Consider the following 20,345-nt stretch of genomic DNA (forward strand, 5'->3'; position numbering starts at 1 on the left):
GGTAATTTGGAGGTACATTTTCAGCATTGGGATACTTGGCCAATACGAGTTACACTGTGTGTGTTCTTTTTAGCCCTGGAAAGAAACCGCAGATGCCATGCCCAGCAGAGGGGAGGGAGAGAACAACCCACACACACGAACCCATGCCCAGCAGAGAGAGAGAGAACAACCCACACACACGAACCCATGCCCAGCAGAGAGAGAGAGAACAACTCACACACACGAACCCATGCCCAGCAGAGAGAGAGAGAACAACCCACACACACGAGCCCATGCCCAGCAGAGAGAGAGAACAACCCACACACACGAACCCATGCCCAGCAGAGAGAGAGAGAACAACCCACACACACGAACCCATGCCCAGCAGAGAGAGAGAGAACAACCCACACACACTCTGCGCGCTGAGAGGCGCCCTGGTCAGGAGCCCAGCCCAGGCGCTTGTGGGGCGCGAGTGTTGCCACGGCGCTGGCGCCCAAGAGCAAAGTTCCACTTCCCCCTTCCCCACAAAGACATCGCGTGTAGCCTTCACATTACAGTGTGTGTGTGCAGTGTGTGTGCAGTGTGCAGTGTGTGCAGTGAGTGTAGTGTGCAGTGTGTGCAGTGTGTGTGTGTGTGCAGTGTGTGTGTGTGTGCAGTGTGTGTGTGCAGTGTGCAGTGTGTGTGTGTGCAGTGTGTGTGTGTGTGTGCAGTGTGTGTGTGCAGTGTGTGTGTGTGCAGTGTGTGTGTGTGCAGTGTGTATGCGCAGTGTGTGTGTGCAGGTGTGCAGTGTGTGTGCAGTGTGTGTGTGCAGTATATACTGTCAGAGCATGTTTTGATTCCTTGCAAAAGGTTTCAGTTTGGTCCTTTAACATCTTAAGAGCTGTTTTGTTGCCAGAATAAAGGGGGAAACCTATTCTATTATATTTTGACACCGGCAAAGGAGGCCCCATGATGTAGCCGTGACATTGTTTGGGCAAGTGCTGCTGTCCGTGAGCGCCTCTGAAGGGGGTTGGGGGGGGGGCCGGCACGCGGCGGAGTGGGCGACCAGAAGCACGCACAGCCGCCGAGCGCCGTCTCCCGAGTGGCGATGTTTAGTTGTTGACACAGCGCACCAGGTGCTCGTCTTTTGAGGCTGGATCGACCTAGGGGAGCCCCAGGACCAGTTAAAATAATCACCATTTGTACCGCATTGACCGTGAGCGGGAATTGAACTCGGATCGCGGGGCTCTCACCACGACACACGCACCTGCTGCCCGCGAGCCCAACACCAACACCCATGAGCCGAGTAATTCACCAACACCCATGAGCCGAGTAATTCACCAACACCCATGAGCCGAGTAATTCACCAACACCCATGGACCGAGTAATTCACCAACACCCATGGACCGAGTAATTCACCAACACCCATGGACCGAGTAATTCACCAACACCCATGGACCGAGTAATTCACCAACACCCATGAGCCGAGTAATTCACCAACACCCATGGACCGAGTAATTCACCAACACCCATGGACCGAGTAATTCACCAACACCCATGAGCCGAGTAATTCACCAACACCCATGGACCGAGTAATTCACCAACACCCATGGACCGAGTAATTCACCAACACCCATGAGCCGAGTAATTCACCAACACCCATGGACCGAGTAATTCACCAACACCCATGGACCGAGTAATTCACCAACACCCATGGACCGAGTAATTCACCAACACCCATGGACCGAGTAATTCACCAACACCCATGAGCCGAGTAATTCACCAACACCCATGGACCGAGTAATTCACCAACACCCATGGACCGAGTAATTCACCAACACCCATGAGCCGAGTAATTCACCAACACCCATGGACCGAGTAATTCACCAACACCCATGAGCCGAGTAATTCACCAACACCCATGAGCCGCGTTATTCGCCTCCCGTGGCGTGCGGCCCCATCTCCAAGTAAATACGAGGGTGTTGCCCAAAGGCAATAAGCGACAGGCAATTAGAAATCGTCAATAGTTAATGCACCATCGGTAATGCGCGATCTGCAATATGCAATACACAAAACGGAATAAGCAACAATAGACGATCCACAAGGGGCAATACGGAAATTACAATCCGCAATGGGCTAAAGCTTGCGTCCAGATTCTTTGTAAACAAAGGCGGAATACAGAATCAAGCCGAGACATGCAGACAAACGCCCTGACACAGTGAGACACAAGAAGACACACGCAGACACACGCGGTGTCTTCACTTTCTTGCGTTGATGTTGTGCTGTTCACTTGACATGAATAACACCGCTCATTCGTGTTGAGTTAATCCCCTTTTCCCCCCTTTAATGTAAAATCATCTTTTGGAAGGTCCCAGAAGGGACGGGGATGTACCAGCAACACGATTCCCGCCATGAGTGTGTGGCGGGAGTCGTGCTGCTGGAACAATAAGGTCCCCTTACCAGTCCTCGTGTGGACTCCATCCACTTACATGCAGAGACACGGTGAGACATGGAGACACGTGGGGACACGGAGATACGTGGACACATACACGAGGAGACACGGAGCCATGCACCTGGTCGCGAGAGTAGTCCGGTTGTCTCGGATCCTGTGAAAAAGTTTCCACTTCGATTCAGCTGGACAAGTTTCCATAGTGTACCCCAATCAAGTGTGTTTATCCATAGTGTACCCCACCATCAAGTGTGCGTGTTTATCCATAGTGTACCCCACCATCAGTCAAGTGTGGGTGTTTATCCATAGTGTACCCCACCGTCAAGTGTGTTTATCCATAGTGTACCCCAGTCAAGTGTGCGTGTTTATCCATAGTGTACCCCACCATCAAGTGTGCGTGTTTAAATCTTGACTTAAAGCTTTCGTGACTACAGGAATGCATACTCTTTAGGTCTTTCGGTAAAATCACGTAGATTGAAAAATAGTAATAATAATACATAAAACACAACGTTTCGATCGCAACACGAGCAATCGTCTTCCGGTGGAAAAACACAGCAGGCGGACTGCTGAGTCCACACGAGGACTGAGGCAGTCCGCCTGCTGTATTTTTTCACCTGAAGACGATTGTGTTGCGAGCAAAACGTCGTGATTTTTATTTATTTTTCTATCAACGTGGCTTTACCGAAAGACCCAAAGAGTATGTGCGTGTTTATTCATTAAAAATCATCCAAATTCAGTGGGCGGATCTTAAAAATTTGGAGGAATTAGCCACCGGAGAAGGGACTGGCTAAAATGCCATCTCCCCAAGAAGTCAGTGAGTGTTTATTCATCGTGCACCCAAGAAGTCAGTGTGTGTTTATTCATCATGCACCCAAGAAGTCAGTGTGTTTATTCATCGTGCACCCAAGAAGTCAGTGTGTTAATTAATCGTGCACCCAAGAAGTCAGTGTGTTTATTCATCATGCACCCAAGAAGTCAGTGTGTGTTTATTCATCGTGCACCCAAGAAGTCAGTGTGTGTTTATTCATCATGCACCCAAGAAGTCGGGGAGTGTTTATTCATAATGCACCCAAGAAGTCAGTGTGTGTGTTATTCATCGTGCACCCAAGAAGTCAGTGTGTGTTTATTCATCATACACCCAAGAAGTCAGTGTGTGTTTATTCATCGTGCACCCAAGAAGTCAGTGTGTTTATTCATCGTGCACCCAAGAAGTCAGTGTGTGTTTATTCATCGTGCACCCAAGAAGTCAGTGTGTTATTCATCGTGCACCCAAGAAGTCAGTGTGTGTTTATTCATCTTGCACCCAAGAAGTAAGTGCGCGAAGCCTCTGGAGGAAGCAGCCACCCCCAACAATGATTATAATTAACACATCAACGTATTCAACACTTAAGAGTGGTGCAAGTGATACATGATATATATATATAACCAAAGTGATAGTATTGAGCGGTAGCGCATTGACCACTCGTTGCAGAGGTTCACGGTTTGGTTCTGGCAGGCCGCCCTGGTTATAACTGCGGGTGTCGTCATTACAAATGCGTGCGGTCTGCTTCACAGATGTTAAAGATCCTGTGATTTCGTTCGTGAAAAGTAGGCCATTGCGTGCTGGCTTCATGGTCAAAATTTGTCAAAATTACACCGCTAATTACTCAATTGTGATAAGACACAGGAGCAACATCCTCCCCTATTGCGAAACTACTGCAGACTTTATCTGCGAAACAATGGTGACTCCCTTTGTGATGATTGCCCTGCGCGATAAGAACGATCGCGCCAATACCCAACGTGCTCGATTATTATTATTATTTTATTCTGATGCAAGAAGTATATTCAGTGTCCTGCGTGTTGATGTCAGAGCCCACAAATTAATCGATCCCACTGCTACCCTCGTGGGAATCTGCTTCGCCCCAGATGCGTTCCAGCTCGCAGAGCCGCGCGTTCATTCTCCTTTGCATGGAGCGGTGCTCCGCGAGCAATCGCGCCACCTGCACCTGCAGGGCCCCCACGGAGCGCTCCACGTCGCCCAGGGCTGCCCCAGGGATCGCGCAGCAACCGCCGCCGCCGCCACCGCCGCCGGGAGGCGCGGCGACGTCGTCGCTCAGAAGGGCCATGCCCGCCAAGATCTGCCTGCCCTTCTCCTCCATGATGTCGCGTGCCGCGGGGTATTCGCACAGCACCTCTTCTAAGTCGCCCTTCGAGAGACAAAATAGGTCCGAGTAACCGATGCTCCTGATGTTTGCCGTGCGCCGATTGCCCGCTCTGCTGCCGGAGATGTTCAGGAGGCTGATCTCGCCAAAGTAGCTGCCCTCCGCCAAGATGGCGTGCAGCGTGACGCCGTCGTCCGCGACCACCGCCAGGTTCCCATCCTTGACAAAGTACATCTCCCTGCCGACGTCGCCCTTGCGGCACACGTAGTCCCCCGCGCTGTAGAGCTTGGGCCGCAGCTTCAGCACCAGCTCCTCCAGCAGCCCCATCTCGCAGTTGCGAAACAGCTCCACTTTGCGCAGCGTGTGCATGTGCACGTCGATGGCGATGGCGGCCCTGAGCGTGATGGGCAGCCGCCGCAGCGCTGCCTCCTCCTCCTCCCCGCTGCCGAGCGCCTTCTTGCCGAAGTGCAGGAACTCGAGCCAGGCCACCACCCTGCGCTCCGTCTCCCGCCCAATGCCGTGACGCTCGACGTACTTTCTCACCTCGCAGAAGTTTGCTATGAACCGCACGTCGGCTTTGTCCCGTAAGACGATGCCCGAGATGTACTCGACGATGGTGGCGAACACGAATACAGTGATCAGCAAGTCGACGACCGTGAAGGCAAACTCCGCGTCCCGCTCGGCCTGGGGCATGTTGCCCACGGTGAAGAGGACGAGCGACGAGAAGAAGAGGGAGTGCAGGTACTGGTGCGCCGTGGGCGCGAGCGTGTCCGTCGAGGTGTTGGGGTAGACCCAGCCGTCGGTGCCAAAACCGATGTGGGCGGAGAGCAGGAAGTAGACGCACGCGTTCCAGTGGACCATGACGAAGATGTACACGACCAGCTTGAAGATGCGGAAGCTCTTCGGGTATTTCGTCCGCGTCTCGATTTGGTCGAAACAGTCGAACACGCACGAGACTCGCAGGAGGCGGTTGAACCGCAACTCGGGGCGGTTTGTGCCGACCCACAGGTAGAGGATGTCCGTCGGGAGGACGGACAAGACGTCGAGTTTGAACCGTGATGACCGCAAGTAGCGGTCACGGATCCTGGCCGTGTCCGTTACCAGAAACCCACGCTCCATAAAACCTGCAAACACCACATGGATGACGAGTTCATGGTGCAACGGCACACATTTAACTTTGTTTTTTTAAACCCAAACAAACATCCCAATACCTATAAATTACTCAATTTGGATCAGACTCGGCACATGCATATGAATATACTGCGCATGGCTCGCAATTTCATGTCGGAACAATCCTTGCCACTGTGACGTTGGTGTCGAAGGCATCTCACGCGACTCCTAAACCCCGTCAATCCGGTTGCATTCGATTGTTGTAGCCAACAATCGAAAGCCCAGAGAGAAGACTGGGGATGGACACCAGACCGGATGAAGTAGTGGCTGTCGCCAGACTCCGCAATGCCTGTGACGAGTTTGGGCTTCTCTCATCTGTGTGGCCCAGTTGATTTGCTGATGTCACTGTTTCCTAACTTTTATTCTCTTTTCCAGAAGTGTTGCAGCTGTTGGAAATAGTCAGGGTTTTGTGTTTTTTTTGGGCATTGGGTTGTTCGTTCAATGCACGTGTCACGGGGTTCGTGAATGGCTGATCTAACAGGACCCTGCGGGGTGGGCTGGTAGGAATAATACTTAGTACCGGTACAGGGATATCGACCGGGTATAGAGGAGTTAAAGAAAAATTACTGTATTCTAGTGTAACGTTAATTATTAAAAGTGTTTGTTTTGACAAGAAACGTTGTGAGATTTAAAGACTCGTAGTCTTTCATTTCCAAACGATCACATCTGAGATTAATTGATAAACAAATTAAAATAAACGCTTAATATACCTTGCCACGCAAAGGCCTAAGGCTGTATACGAGGCGCTAACGGACTAGGCCTCAGTAACTTAAAAGTGACAAATAAAGTTAATAAACCACTCATTATAGTGCGCGCGTCTCGTTAAAATGTAACTCTTACACGCAGCTACTCACGTTAATGTTAAAAGTGCAATTAACTTTTTATAAACATATTAAAATAAACGCTTAATATACCTTGCCACGCAAAGGCCTAAGGCTGTATACGAGGCGCTGAATGACTAGGCCTCAGTAACTTTAAAGTGACTAATACAGTTTATAAACTACTGATTATAGCGCGCGCCTGTCGTTAAAATGTAACTCTTACACGCGGCTACTCGCGTTAATGTTAAAAGTGCAATTTATTTTTTATAAACAAATTAAAATAAACGCTTAATATACCTTGCCACGCAAAGGCCTAAGGCTGTATACGAGGCGCTAACGGACTAGGCCTCAGTAACTTAAAAGTGACTAATACAGTTTATAAACTACTGATTATAGCGCGCGCGTCTCGTTAAAATGTAACTCTTACACGCGGCTACTCACGTTAATGTTAAAAGTGCAATTAACTTTTTATAAACAAATTAAAATAAACGCTTAATATACCTTGCCACGCAAAGGCCTAAGGCTGTATACGAGGCGCTAACGGACTAGGCCTCAGTAACTTAAAAGTGACAAATAAAGTTAATAAACCACTCATTATAGTGCGCGCGTCTCGTTAAAATGTAACTCTTACACGCGGCTACTCACGTTAATGTTAAAAGTGCAATTAACTTTTTATAAACATATAAAAATAAACGCTTAATATACCTTGCCACGCAAAGGCCTAAGGCTGTATACGAGGCGCTGAATGACTAGGCCTCAGTAACTTTAAAGTGACTAATACAGTTTATAAACTACTGATTATAGCGCGCGCCTGTCGTTAAAATGTAACTCTTACACGCGGCTACTCGCGTTAATGTTAAAAGTGCAATTAATTTTTTATAAACATATTAAAATAAACGCTTAATATACCTTGCCACGCAAAAGCCTAAGGCTGTATACGAGGCGCTAACGGACTAGGCCTCAGTAACATTATAGTTGCGCACGTCTCGTTAAAATGTAACTCTTACACGCGGCTACTCACGTTAATGTTAACGAAACGCGCGCACTTTATTTAATTTCAAGGTTTTAATCAAAAGCTATCTCAGGGAATAAGGGAATGTTACACGTGTCATGCCAAGTGTTTGCAGTAGGGGGCGATGTTGCTACCAGGATAGCATCACTGAGTCTAAAGGTTTTTGTAGGGTCATGCCAAGTGTTTGCAGTAGGGGGCGATGTTGATACACGGAGGGACGGACGGACGGACAGTCGGACGGACGGACGGACGGACACATTAATCTATTGGTGGTCTGGTCCACTTCGTTCCTACCAGTAAAACATCTACACCTAGCAATATTGGAAATGTGACATTGAATGTGTTGATAATGAATTATATTATCAGCCATGCTGCAGTGCTACGCCGGGAATAGATCAACTTGTGTTCAGAAAGGTGGAAGGAGCGGTCCTGGAGCGATTTGTTTATATAATTATTGGTTACTCGGTGGCTGAAGTAGGAATAGTGTCTGATTGATATCGCATGCAAAATGCGGTGGGCATGAGGCCACGGGGTGGCAGAAACCCCGTTGGCTTGGCCGCTACGGGGAGGAGAGGTGGTGTTGTTGTGCAGTCGGTCTCGAGTTTGAGTCTCTCTGAAATAAAGAGTTTGCGCTGGATGCCAGTGACCTGTGTCTCTCCTGCGTGCGTTTGTATCGCGCCATGCACAACGCTCGCGGTTGGATCTGAGGTGAGAATTTTGTTTTTCCACACACCGTTGTAGAGCACATGGACACCTAAATGCCACGCTAATGTCACGGGGCGAAAGCTTACTACTCCGTGTAACCACTCGACTTGGACAGCACGTACACAGCTTGAGCTGCGCTCACGGCCAACTGGACAACTGCCTTATGGTTGCCTGGATCGACTCGTCCCCACCAAAGGAATGTGGAATTTGTACCACTGCCTCAGACTGGAAACATGAGAGCAGCACCACCTCTATGCTCATTTTAGCGAGGAATCACTTTTACTCTGCAGGTGTGAAATGTGTGTCAATGGCATAGTGAGAAGCGGTGGCACAGTGGTTAGCGGACAGCACTAATAAATAGGCGATCTAAGTTCAATTCACTTGCAACCAACACGAGTGAATATCTGATCCACTCGTGCACCACCCCTAGGTCGACCCAGCCTGAAATGAGTGCCTGCTGCAGTGTGTAAACATCAGCACTGTGGAGACAAAGACGGCTATGCGTGATGGTGGCCACACCATCACGCCTCGGTGCGCCGTGCCAGTCTCCATAGCTGCTCGCTGTGAGCACGCGGTGCCGGTACCAGTGCGGCTCGCAAGGGTCACGTGGGAGTGGGGCTCTGTGCGGACGCGGTGCCGGTACCAGTGCAGCTCGCAAGGGTCACGTGGGTGTGGGGCTCTGTGCTGACGCGGTGCCGGTACCAGTGCGGCTCGCAAGGGTCACGTGGGAGTGGGGCTCTGTGCTGACACGGTGCCGGTACCAGTGCGGCTCGCAAGGGTCACGTGGGAGTGGGGCTCTGTGCGGACGCGGTGCCGGCACCAGTGCGGCTCGCAAGGGTCACGTGGGAGTGGGGCTCTGTGCTGACACGGTGCCGGTACCAGTGCAGCTCGCAAGGGTCACGTGGGCGTGGGGCTCTGTGCTGACACGGTGCCGGTACCAGTGCGGCTCGCAAGGGTCACGTGGGAGTGGGGCTCTGTGCTGACACGGTGCCGGTACCAGTGCAGCTCGCAAGGGTCACGTGGGAGTGGGGCTCTGTGCTGACGCGGTGCCAGTACCAGTGCGGCTCGCAAGGGTCACGTGGGAGTGGGGCTCTGTGCGGACACGGTGCCGGTACCAGTGCAGCTCGCAAGGGTCACGTGGGAGTGGGGCTCTGTGCTGACGCGGTGCCGGTACCAGTGCGGCTCGCAAGGGTCACGTGGGAGTGGGGCTCTGTGCTGACGCGGTGCCGGTACCAGTGCGGCTCGCAAGGGTCACGTGGGCGTGGGGCTCTGTGCGGACACGGTGCCGGTACCAGTGCAGCTCGCAAGGGTCACGTGGGAGTGGGGCTCTGTGCGGACACGGTGCCGGTACCAGTGCGGCTCGCAAAGGTCACGTGGGCGTGGGGCTCTGTGCTGACGCGGTGCCGGTACCAGTGCGGCTCGCAAGGGTCACGTGGGAGTGGGGCTCTGTGCGGACGCGGTGCCGGCACCAGTGCAGCTCGCAAGGGTCACGTGGGCGTGGGGCTCTGTGCTGACGCGGTGCCGGCACCAGTGCGGCTCGCAAAGGTCACGTGGGAGTGGGGCTCTGTGCGGACGCGGTGCCGGCACCAGTGCGGCTCGCAAAGGTCACGTGGGAGTGGGGCTCTGTGCGGACGCGGTGCCGGTACCAGTGCGGCTCGCAAGCGCCATGTGCGCGAGGTAGACGGCGTCGCAGAGGAAGTCCACGGGGAGCAGCAGCGCGCCGTGCTGCCTCTGGATGTCTGGGAAGCTCGCCCTGCGACCCAACAACAACACAACAAGCACGCCATACGCCTCAGACCTGTCCCTCTACATTCAAAACAACGTTTGTTTTAACACGTAGGCTTTCGCGACCAATATCATCCATAATAGATGTTATTTGGGTTAGATCGCGTAAATATATAAATGTGTCGTTAAAACCCGCCATCACCCGACACAACCAACTAGCAGGGGTTGTCACGTAAACAGAACGTGGCCAATTCGTCCCTAGTACAGCACTAGTGTATAGTAAAGTGTAGTGTATAGTGTATAGTAGTGTATAGTGTAGTGTATAGTAGTGTAGTGTATAGTAGTGTATAGTGTAGTGTCTAGCCTAGTGTGTAGTGTATAGTGTAGTAAACTAGTAAAGCACTAACCGGTGTGTTGGAGAGCCAAGCCACAACATTTACAATCTGAGTACGACGTTTCGCCAGTAATTCAACTAGCTTCATCAGGCGACAGACAGATTTGTGGACAAGTCGAACTGCTGCTGCTGCTGCTGCGTCACCTGCAGACGACGGCGAGCCAGTTGTAGACGACGGCGACACAAGCCACGAGCTGCCAGCGGCTGTGCCACCCTCCGCCTGGCTCCACCACGCGCGCCTTGCCATCCTGCTCGCTAGCACACATAGTGGCGGTGTGGATGTAAACGGTGTGTAAATGGTATGTAAATCGACACATGATTGAAACAGTTTCTGAGCACAAGCCCAAAGGCCCAAAATGTCAAGTAACCAGCCACATGCAAGATTTTTATAATTCTAGATTTGAAGCTTTCGTGACTGCAAGGATTCATACTCTTAGTTTTTTTCGGTAAAGTCACGTAGGTAAAAAAATAATTAAAAAGAAATAAAAACAACTAAATTAAATCACGACGTTTCGGAGGCAACACAAGCTTCCGTCTTCAGGTGGAAACCGTCACAGCAAAATGACTGTATCAAGTGAAGAGAGCTCTAAGAGACACGAGATTATATACAGGTTAAGGGGGGGGAGCCAGGAAGGGGCCGTGGGGGGGGGCTACGTTAAGCCGCCTTTTGTTATGCTGCAGGGGGTCAGGGGGACGGAGAGGCGATGGCGAGCGGTTGTCAAAAACGAAAGTGACCAACTGTAAGAAATGGAAATGGCTGTACAATTACAAGGCAGCTAAACTTTGACTTGGTTGATGACATCTTTCCAATGATTGCTCAATTTAAAACCATCCTCTAGGTTGAAGTTGTGTCTATGTTTGTATATCTGGATGGCTTCGTGGACACATCTTTGGTAGTATCCGGGAGGTTTGCAGAGCACTTTGGTATCGGAGAAAACAATATCATGAGAACCCGCTGTGTTGAAACAATGATCAGCTACGGCCGAAGAATTCGTTCTGCCGTGCTTCAAATCTGATTTGTGCTCGCGAATTCGGTCAGAAATATGTCGTTTCGTCTCCCCGATATAGCAGTCACCGCAGATACAACTCAATTTGTAAACACCGGAGTACTGTAAGTGAGTGGGTGGTGAGTGGGTGGCTGGTAAGTCTAGACCTGCAGTGTGGTGAGTGGATGGTGAGTGGGTGGTTGAGGTGTGGCCTGCAGTGTGGTGAGTGGGTTGCTTGAGTCTAGACCTGCAGTGTGGTGAGTGGGTGGTGAGTGGGTGGTTGAGGTGTGGCCTGCAGTGTGGTGAGTGGGTTGCTTGCAGTGTGGTGAGTGGATGGTGAGTGGGTGATTGAGGTGTGACCTGCAGTGTGGTGAGTGGGTTGCTTGAGTCTAGACTTGCAGGGTGGTGAGTGGGTGGTGAGTGAGTCTAGACCTGCAGGGTGGTGACTGGGTGGTGAGTGGGTGATTGATTTGTGCCTGCAGTGTGGTGAGTGGGTGGTTGAGTCGAGACCTGCAGGGTGGTGAGTGGGTGGTGAGTGAGTCTAGACCTGCAGGGTGGTGACTGGGTGGTGAGTGGGTGATTGATTTGTGCCTGCAGTGTGGTGAGTGGGTGGTTGAGTCTAGACTTGCAGGGTGGTGAGTGGGTGGTGAGTGAGTCTAGACCTGCAGGGTGGTGACTGGGTGGTGAGTGGGTGATTGATTTGTGCCTGCAGTGTGGTGAGTGGGTGGTTGAGTCGAGACCTGCAGTGTGGTGAGTGGGTGGTTGAGTCGAGACCTGCAGGGTGGTGAGTGGGTGGTGAGTGGGTGGTGAGTGGGTGGTGAGTGGGGGTGGGTGGTTCAATTGTTTAACGCTGCAGTTTCCAAACAGCGTAATTGGAGGTGGAAACGAGAGCAGAGTTTTCTTTGGGGAGAAGCGCACACGCTGGTTTTGCTGACATTGGCAGCCAGTTTGAGTGACGTGAATTGGTTTTGCATTAATTGCCGACAAAGGGGCAAGGGCGAGGTTTGTTTAAAGCAGTCGGCGGTGAAACGCGAAGCGGTTTCCTCGGCCGTGTCTCTGTAAACACACGGGGGGGGGGGGGGGGTCACAACGACTCGAAGCACAGGAGACACGAGGACACGCTCGTGGTCTGGGCTTCTCGTGGACAGTTCGTGCTCCCCGGGGTGGCACGTCCGTAGATCGACTCGGTTGGACTCCCGACACGCGCGCTTCGCGTGACGCCTCGTGAACTCAAACCCCGTGCACCTCGTCACAACGACTCCACAAGAAACAACACGATCTGGCTGGCTGCACCACAGCAGTGTGTTAGTACATATTCACACGAAGCATTTAATTTGACGTTTCTGCAACATAGCTTCAATTGTACTTGTATAGATTTTAAAAGTTTATGCACTTTCGTTCAGAGTAATGTGTCCTATTTTCAGTGTTTAATCCCGTTTCAACTAAATAAAAGTGAAAGCGCATCGCACCAGCCACGCGACCTTATGGGAGTGCATCATTTCAAGAGCATCGGATCAACACAAACTGGACCCGTTTCACAATTCAGCGTCTCATCAGCATCTTTAATTATCCTGGAGAAATCCGATGAGCCCTGAAGCTCTTTTTCACATGTCCAGTAGGGACTGGTCAGAAAGTTACAACAAACAACACAAAGTATAGGGAAGGTAAGCAAGTAATTAATAATAAATACAAAGAAAGTTAACACGTCCAAATTGCTTAAGTACATCAATTCCCAAACTTGGACAAGGCATCAAAACAAGAGGAAAATAGTCACTGATCACACCAAGACAACAACACAGTCCCTCAATAACATCGAACTATCGACACGTAGTAGGCAAGGATGAAAGTTACAAATCAACATTCAGGCTCGCTGTGACCAATGCTGGTGACCTACCAGATATTTGTAGGCAGTGAGCCCCTCTCTTTGTGCGAGATATGGGTCGGAATTCGACACAAAACTCCATAGAGTGATATACACAAAACAATCATGATATATTAGTTGTGTACTTTGTTATATCTCCCACGATGGTGACAGGAATTGGCGTTCGTTGGTCACGGCAGAGACGGAGGCGACCGTCCAACTCACCTCGCCACTCTCGCCGCCGCCTCCATCGCAGCAGCAGCAGCAGCAGCGACGACGACGCCGACGTCCGCGCCGAGAGTGCGGAGCACCTCATCACCCCCCCCCCCCCACCACTCGCCCCCCCCCCCCACCACTCGCCCCCCCCCACCACTCGCCCCCCCCCCACCACTCGCCCCCCCCCCACCACTCGCCCCCCCCCCACCACTCGCCCCCCCCACCACTCGCCCCCCCCCACCACTCGCCCCCCCCACCACTCGCCCCCCCACCACTCGCCCCCCCCCCCACCACTCGCCCTGCTGAGAACGCCGCCGCGGGGCAGATGTCGGGGGCGCGGGTGCTGGAGCAGGGGGGGGAGCAGGGGGGGGAGCAGGGGGGGGTGGAGCAGGGGGGGGAGCAGGGGGGGGCAGGGGGGTGGAGCAGGGGGGTGGAGCAGGGGGTGGAGCAGGGGGGGGGAGCAGGGGGGGGGGAGCAGGGGGGGGGGAGCAGGGAGGGGGGGCAGGGGGGGGATGCGTCGTCACGAGAGCAGCGAGGCGGAGTGGCGACACTGGCGCCCCCCCACAGCAAGGAGGGACTGGGTTCAAGTCCCCGGCCATGCAGGCGTCAGCGTGCAGTTTGTATTCTCTCCCCGCGTGCTGCTGGAGTTCCTCCGGCTCTTCTGGTTTCCATCCACAGCTAAACAAATGTCACTGGTAATCAGTCAAACATCGCCAATGCTGAAAATGTACCTGCAAATGGCTAGACGAGGTGTACAGAGCGCAGCAGCAGCAACATCGCCCTCTACTACAAACCCGTGGCAGGACCCTCCTGAAGAAGAGTATTGAGACTCAAAGAGACGTTCTTGAGACTCGGCGATGTGAACAAGTGCAATGCGAATGAACCACGTGCGATGGCATTTCTCATGAAACAGATTCAGGAAAGTCGCGACGTCCGGGACGGTGTCGAGCTCGTGGAGTCCGGGGCCCGCCAGGAACCCTGACCAACAACCATAACCACCAACAACCATAACCACCAACAACCATAACCTGACCAACAACCATAACCACCAACAACCATAACCTGACCAACAACCATAACCTGACCAACAACCGTAACCTGACCAACAACCATAACCTGACCAACAACCATAACCTGACCAACAACCATAACCTGACCAACAACCATAACCTGACCAACAACCATAACCACCACCCCGGAGCGCAGACACGTGACTCGTGCCCTCTCTTGGCAGGCGTTATTATATATAGATGTATGCATTCTTAGTCGGTGATTGTTATTTGCCATTAGCCGTAACGAAACTTATCAGCTTGTGAGCGTCTGGTCTCCTTTGTCCTGGGATTCACAACTACATGGTTTGCGATCAACCAGCTGTGGATCGTGGCCACCTCTCGCGGGTCAATGTCGACGGGCTGAACGAACCTCTCTGCTGTACTCCCATTTCGTGAGCGTCTCACGGCCATGCACGAACTGTTAGCAACTCCTCGATATTAGCATCAAAGTAAGTTTAGAATCTCCAAGTGCTGCTTATGCATCCAACTAAATGCGTCTTCAAAATACTTTATTAGAATCATTATTTAGCCTGGAGGAATCCGACGAGCTATGGAGGTGTTTTTCACAGACGTCCAGTGACAAGAGCACGCGGCTGCACTGCGGACCTGGCTTGTTCTCGTCGGGGATTCGAGTTCACGAGGCGTCACACCAACCTTGGGACACGGGAGTCCAACCGAGTCGACCTACGGCCGCGTACCCTCCTGTGTCTCGAGTCGTTGCGACCCCACCCCCTGTGTTTACAGTGACACGGCCGAGGAAGCTGCTTCGCATTTCACTACCGACTGCGTTAAACCAACCTCGCCCCTGCTCCCCACCACCCGTCCACACGGGACACCACCAAGTGCGTGGGCCAGTGTGAGAACCACGTGCAGAGGAGCGCTCGCGTGCGTGGGGTTCACCGACGTGGAGATCGTCGTGCATTGAGCCTTATTTTGAATTGAGCCTTATTTTTTAGAAGGGTCCTGTCAAGTTCTCGCAGTAGAGGGCGATGTTGCTGCTGCTGCTGTGTGATGCCAAATATTTGCAGGTACATTTTCAGCATTGGGATGTTTGGCCAACACCGGTTACAGTGTGTGTTCTCTGAACTATGGAAGAAACCAAAGAACACCCACGCAGAACAGGGGCAGAATATCCAAACTCCACGCAGAACAGGGGCAGAATATCCAAACTCCACACAGAACAGGGGCAGAATATCCAAACTCCACGCAGAACAGGGGCAGAATATCCAAACTCCACACAGGCCCCAAGACAGGAGTCGAACCCGGAATGTCTTGCTGTGAAACGCGAGTGTCACCGCCGCACCTCCAACGCCACCCGATAACTGACTTCAGGGTTTACGAGATTTGTTTGTTTTTCCGAGTGGATACAAACCATGCACAGAAGCAATTACCTACGACACCTGAAAAACAATATGGATAAATAATCATTGTTCCGCTTGCTTACCCAAGAAAGCCCCACTGAGTATGAAGACTTTTTTTCAGGAGGGTCTTGCCAAGTAAAATTTCTAATTTGTCCAATTTGGACTGTAATGCCGGCGCTCAAGGGCCCACTCTTTAGAATGACGTCACGGGAACGTTAACATCCGGTGCAAGTGAAGCACGTGGCGCGGACCAGTGATTTGTTATTAATCCACGCCGCAGCGATAACCAGCACGGCCTGCTGGGTTCAAACCACAAACCTCCACCCCAAGCGGCGACCACGCACCCGCTGGGCCACGAGGAGCGGGCTCTCCAAGGAGGGAACGGCGTGGTTCCACAGAAGCAGCGGAAGCTGCAGACGGCGAGACGGGAGACGTTGAGTTGAGGTCCACAGCGGCAGAGCAAGGGGACAGCTCGGTGTGCGGTTCCCATCCATTGCAGGTCAATGCTGAGGCTGGTGATGATTTTGTGATAATGTGTCGTCTCCTTCATAAATCCATCCCTCGTACACAAATGCATTTTTTTACACATCCCATCAGCCTCACTGCATTCTGGGAGTACAAAATTTCAAAAGCTTGTTTTCAATTACAAGCAAAACTGGACCTGTTTCAACATTAAGTGTCTCATCAGCAGTCCGGCTCGCTTGAGCCAATGCTGAATTCGCGACCTTCCCATTGTGAGCCGCTCGCTCTACTGCTGAGCGGCCACTCTTGGGATGAATAAGCAGACAACACGCCCCGTTCCCGCATCTGTCCCTCTACACATCCCATCGGCCACACGGCCTTCTGGGCGTGCATTATTTCAGCATCATTGGTTCCACAACACAAGCAAAACTCTGGACCAGTTTCGACATTGAGTGTCTCATCAGCAGAGTCGAGCTCGCTTGAGCCACTGCTGGAGAACCACAAATGTTTATAATCGAGGATCCTCTCTGCTAAACACAGTCCTAGCTTCACGCAAGCTTACAGCGCTCACACAAGCCGTGATCCAGATGATGACGCCAATAGTTTTCTGCCGCCGTTCTCAGGAGACACCGTTCGCTCCAGTCGAGTCGATCTCAACCACCGCGAGTCTCGGAGCAGTCACAGCCCCTTGGGCCTAGTGGGCGCGTCCTGCGCCGCTCGCGGCCGGCCCGCCGCGGGGTCCGCGGCCGGGCGCGCGGCGGGCGCCACGGCGGGCGCCACGCGTCCGCACAGCCACGCGTAGCCGAGCAGCAGCGGGGCCGCCGCGCGGGCCCAGCGGCCGCACGCCGCGTCCACCCCGGCGCACGCGCGCGCCGCCCAGGCGCCGGCGGCGCGCGCCCCGCGGCACAGGGCGCAGAGCGCTCCCAGGCCGCGCTCCAGCCGCTCGCACAGCAGCGCCAGCGCGGCCAGCAGACGGCCCAGGCCCGCCAGCGCGGCCAGCGCCGGACCCGGCATCCCGAGCGCCGCGGCGGGGCCGCCGTGCGTGGCCGCCGTGCGTGGCTTGCTCCGGTGGAGGGTGGACGGCCGCCGGTGTCTTCGGGGGTTTGAAGTGAATCTGGAAAACAAAACACACACGCACGATCGTCGCTCCATCTTATATAACGCTTGTGAAACACGTTTCTTCTGTCGCCAGGATTATCAGACTGGATTGTTGATCGTTATACTCAACGAGTTGTTCATTCCTACGGATTGGGTAGTGGTGGCCAATACGTGGATCACAAACGTTGTTGTGATTCATACTATTTGGTTCTTTCGGTAAAGTCTTGCTGTGGTTTTCCCACCTGATGATGATTGCGTGTGTTGCAATCGAAACGCCGTGATTTATTTTATTTTCTACCTACGTGACTTTACCGAAAGAACCAATGAGTATGGATCCCTGCAGTCACGAAAGCTTCAAATCTAGGTTGTCGTGATTGTTGACGTTACTCTTGTCATGTCACGCAGTGTTGCTGTTTATTTAAAAGCAGAAAATCCATATCGCTCGCAATTCACTTGAGTGAAATCCCAAGCGAGTGCGAGGAATTATTGCGCTCATTCACCCAATAAATCCTCACCGAGTCTCAAGACTCTTTCAGGAGGGTCCTGCCAAGTTTCACAGTGTGGGGGGGGGCGATGCTGCGTGACCCCTGGTGCGTGACCCCTGCTGCGTGACCCCTGCTGCGTGACTTGCAGGGAATTGTTCAGCATGAGGATGATGTTTGGCCAGACCCAAGCAGAATGGGGGGAGGACACAAAACTCTACACGGAGAGGCACCCGGTTCGGTGTTCGAACCCAGGTCCTTCTGGCTGTGAGACTTGGGTGTCGCCGCTGCTCGCCTCGTCAGAGTTCTTGATGAAGCGAGTTACCGGATCTCGCAAAGAAGAAGAATTCGCCTCGGAGCGCCACGGGTCTCAGGGACGCGGCCGGAACGCGGAACCCGCAGGGAAGTCCGCGGGGAGCGGCTCGGCCGTCTTCATCAGAGCGGTGGCGAGATCGTGGCTGACGATGATGGTGACGGTGGTGACGGTGACGATGGTGACGGTGGTGGTAGGGTAAAGCGTGGTGGGTCCCTCCTGGTCTCGGTGCGGAGAGGGGGGGACCTCGCCACCGCTCTTCTGACGCCGTCTCCTGCACCACGGGAGCACAGCTGAGGGGCCCCGGAGCGAGCATTGGGAGCCCGGCAGGGGGGCCCCGGAGCGAGCATTGGGAGCCCGGCAGGGGGGCCCCGGAGCGAGCATTGGGAGCCCGGCAGGGGGGCCCCGGAGCGAGCATTGGGAGCCCGGCAGGGGGGCCCCGGAGCGAGCATTGGGAGCCCGGGAGGGGGCCCCGGAGCGAGCATTGGGAGCCCGGGAGGGGGCCCCGGAGCGAGCATTGGGAGCCCGGGAGGGGGCCCCGGAGCGAGCATTGGGAGCCCGGTAGGGGGCCCCGGAGCGAGCATTGGGAGCCCGGGAGGGGGCCCCGGAGCGAGCATTGGGAGCCCGGGAGGGGGCCCCGGAGCGAGCATTGGGAGCCCGGGAGGGGGCCCCGGAGCGAGCATTGGGAGCCCGGGAGGGGGCCCCGGAGCGAGCATTGGGAGCCCGGGAGGGGGCCCCGGAGCGAGCATTGGGAGCCCGGGAGGGGGCCCCGGAGCGAGCATTGGGAGGCCGGTAGGGGGCCCCGGAGCGAGCATTGGGAGCCCGGGAGGGGGCCCCGGAGCGAGCATTGGGAGCCTGGGAGGGGGCCCCGGAGCGAGCATTGGGAGCCTGGGAGGGGGCCCCGGAGCGAGCATTGGGAGCCCGGGAGGGGGCCCCGGAGCGAGCATTGGGAGGCCGGTAAGGGGCCCCGGAGCGAGCATTGGGAGCCCGGGAGGGGGCCCCGGAGCGAGCATTGGGAGCCCGGCAGGGGGCCTCCTCCCGCACCCACGTGGGGCTGCTCGTGTCGCGAAGCGGGAGGAAGGCGCGGGCCACTGAGGCCACTCTGGTGAACGCGCATCGCAGTCTCAGCACAGACATTGCACGACTTACGCCAATTACCGATGCCCAACATGGTGGGCATTGTGTAACCTTGCCGTGTCGTGGGCCGCTGTCACGCTCGTCCACGGTGTGGTGACGGCTTCAGCGCGCCATTAACGAGGCTGTCGGTGCGGTTCGCGTCCCCAACATCATCCTGGCGCAGCAGCAGCAATGCTGATGGCTGCTGCTGCTGGCCACCGGAGCGCCTCGGGAGGGAGTTCGCGTCGTTGTGCTGTTGAGACGACGGTGGTTTTACATTTCGGCCCAGTGTGGGTTGCATGTCCGCAGTCGCACTCCTTGTGGGCTGTCTTTGATGTTCCATTTCTGAAGATGAGGGCATCTACCTGGTGTTGCGTCCTTCCCCCCGCACATCAGATTAGCACGGTTGGCTACGTACGGGGCGAAAGAAGTTTAACACGTTAATGTTCTGATGCGTTTGAGGGCAGTCTCGTTTTTTTATTTTATTCGCGTATTTCGTTTAAGACCGTCAAATACCTCGATATACATTATTTAATACGGACCCCGAATTCGTTCTCTGCATTGATGTCGTCTTTGTTTTCTTGTCGCTGTGCTCATGGCATGACGCATCTCACGTGCTTTGTTATTACCGGGCAACTGGTAAATGGGATTATCCGTGGAACAAAATACATTTCGAGGAATGTGAATGCCAGGAGGTGCGATGCGTGTCGATGCAGCACGAATGGATACCAGGTGAAACTATCACTGTTAATTGTTACCAATGACATTCGGTTACATCGTTTATCGTCTCACCAGGACACATATCCAAGTGCTTGCCCATACAGTTCGCCAGCATCGGCTCAAGCGAATCGGACTGCTGATGAGACACTTAATGTTGAAACGGGTCCAGTTTTGCTTGTAATTGAACAAAAGCTTTTGAAATTATGCACTCCCAGGATGCAGTGAGGCTGATGGATGTGTAAAAATATACTTTGAGTTTGAGGGACAGATTCATGAAGGAGACTACGCAACATTTCCTGTTTT

At 53.7% G+C, this 20,345-nt stretch overlaps 1 protein-coding gene across 1 annotated transcript; it reads right to left on the reverse strand.

Annotated features, from left to right (window-relative positions):
• Positions 1-1,776: 1,776 nt before the first annotated feature.
• Positions 1,777-13,546, reverse strand: LOC133342537 (cyclic nucleotide-gated channel rod photoreceptor subunit alpha-like). Its single transcript, XM_061551701.1, has 3 exons — positions 10,520-13,546; positions 9,903-10,009; positions 1,777-5,672 (listed from the first exon to the last, which is right to left on the reverse strand). Exons 1-3 carry the CDS (start codon positions 10,690-10,692, stop codon positions 4,267-4,269), a joined length of 1,686 nt encoding a protein of 561 aa, XP_061407685.1. The 5' UTR covers positions 10,693-13,546; the 3' UTR covers positions 1,777-4,266.
• Positions 13,547-20,345: the final 6,799 nt, after the last annotated feature.

This window comes from Lethenteron reissneri, chromosome 15, assembly GCF_015708825.2.
Source record: "Lethenteron reissneri isolate LAM-NWPU_2019-01 chromosome 15, ASM1570882v1, whole genome shotgun sequence".
Taxonomy (NCBI): Eukaryota; Metazoa; Chordata; class Hyperoartia; order Petromyzontiformes; family Petromyzontidae; genus Lethenteron; species Lethenteron reissneri.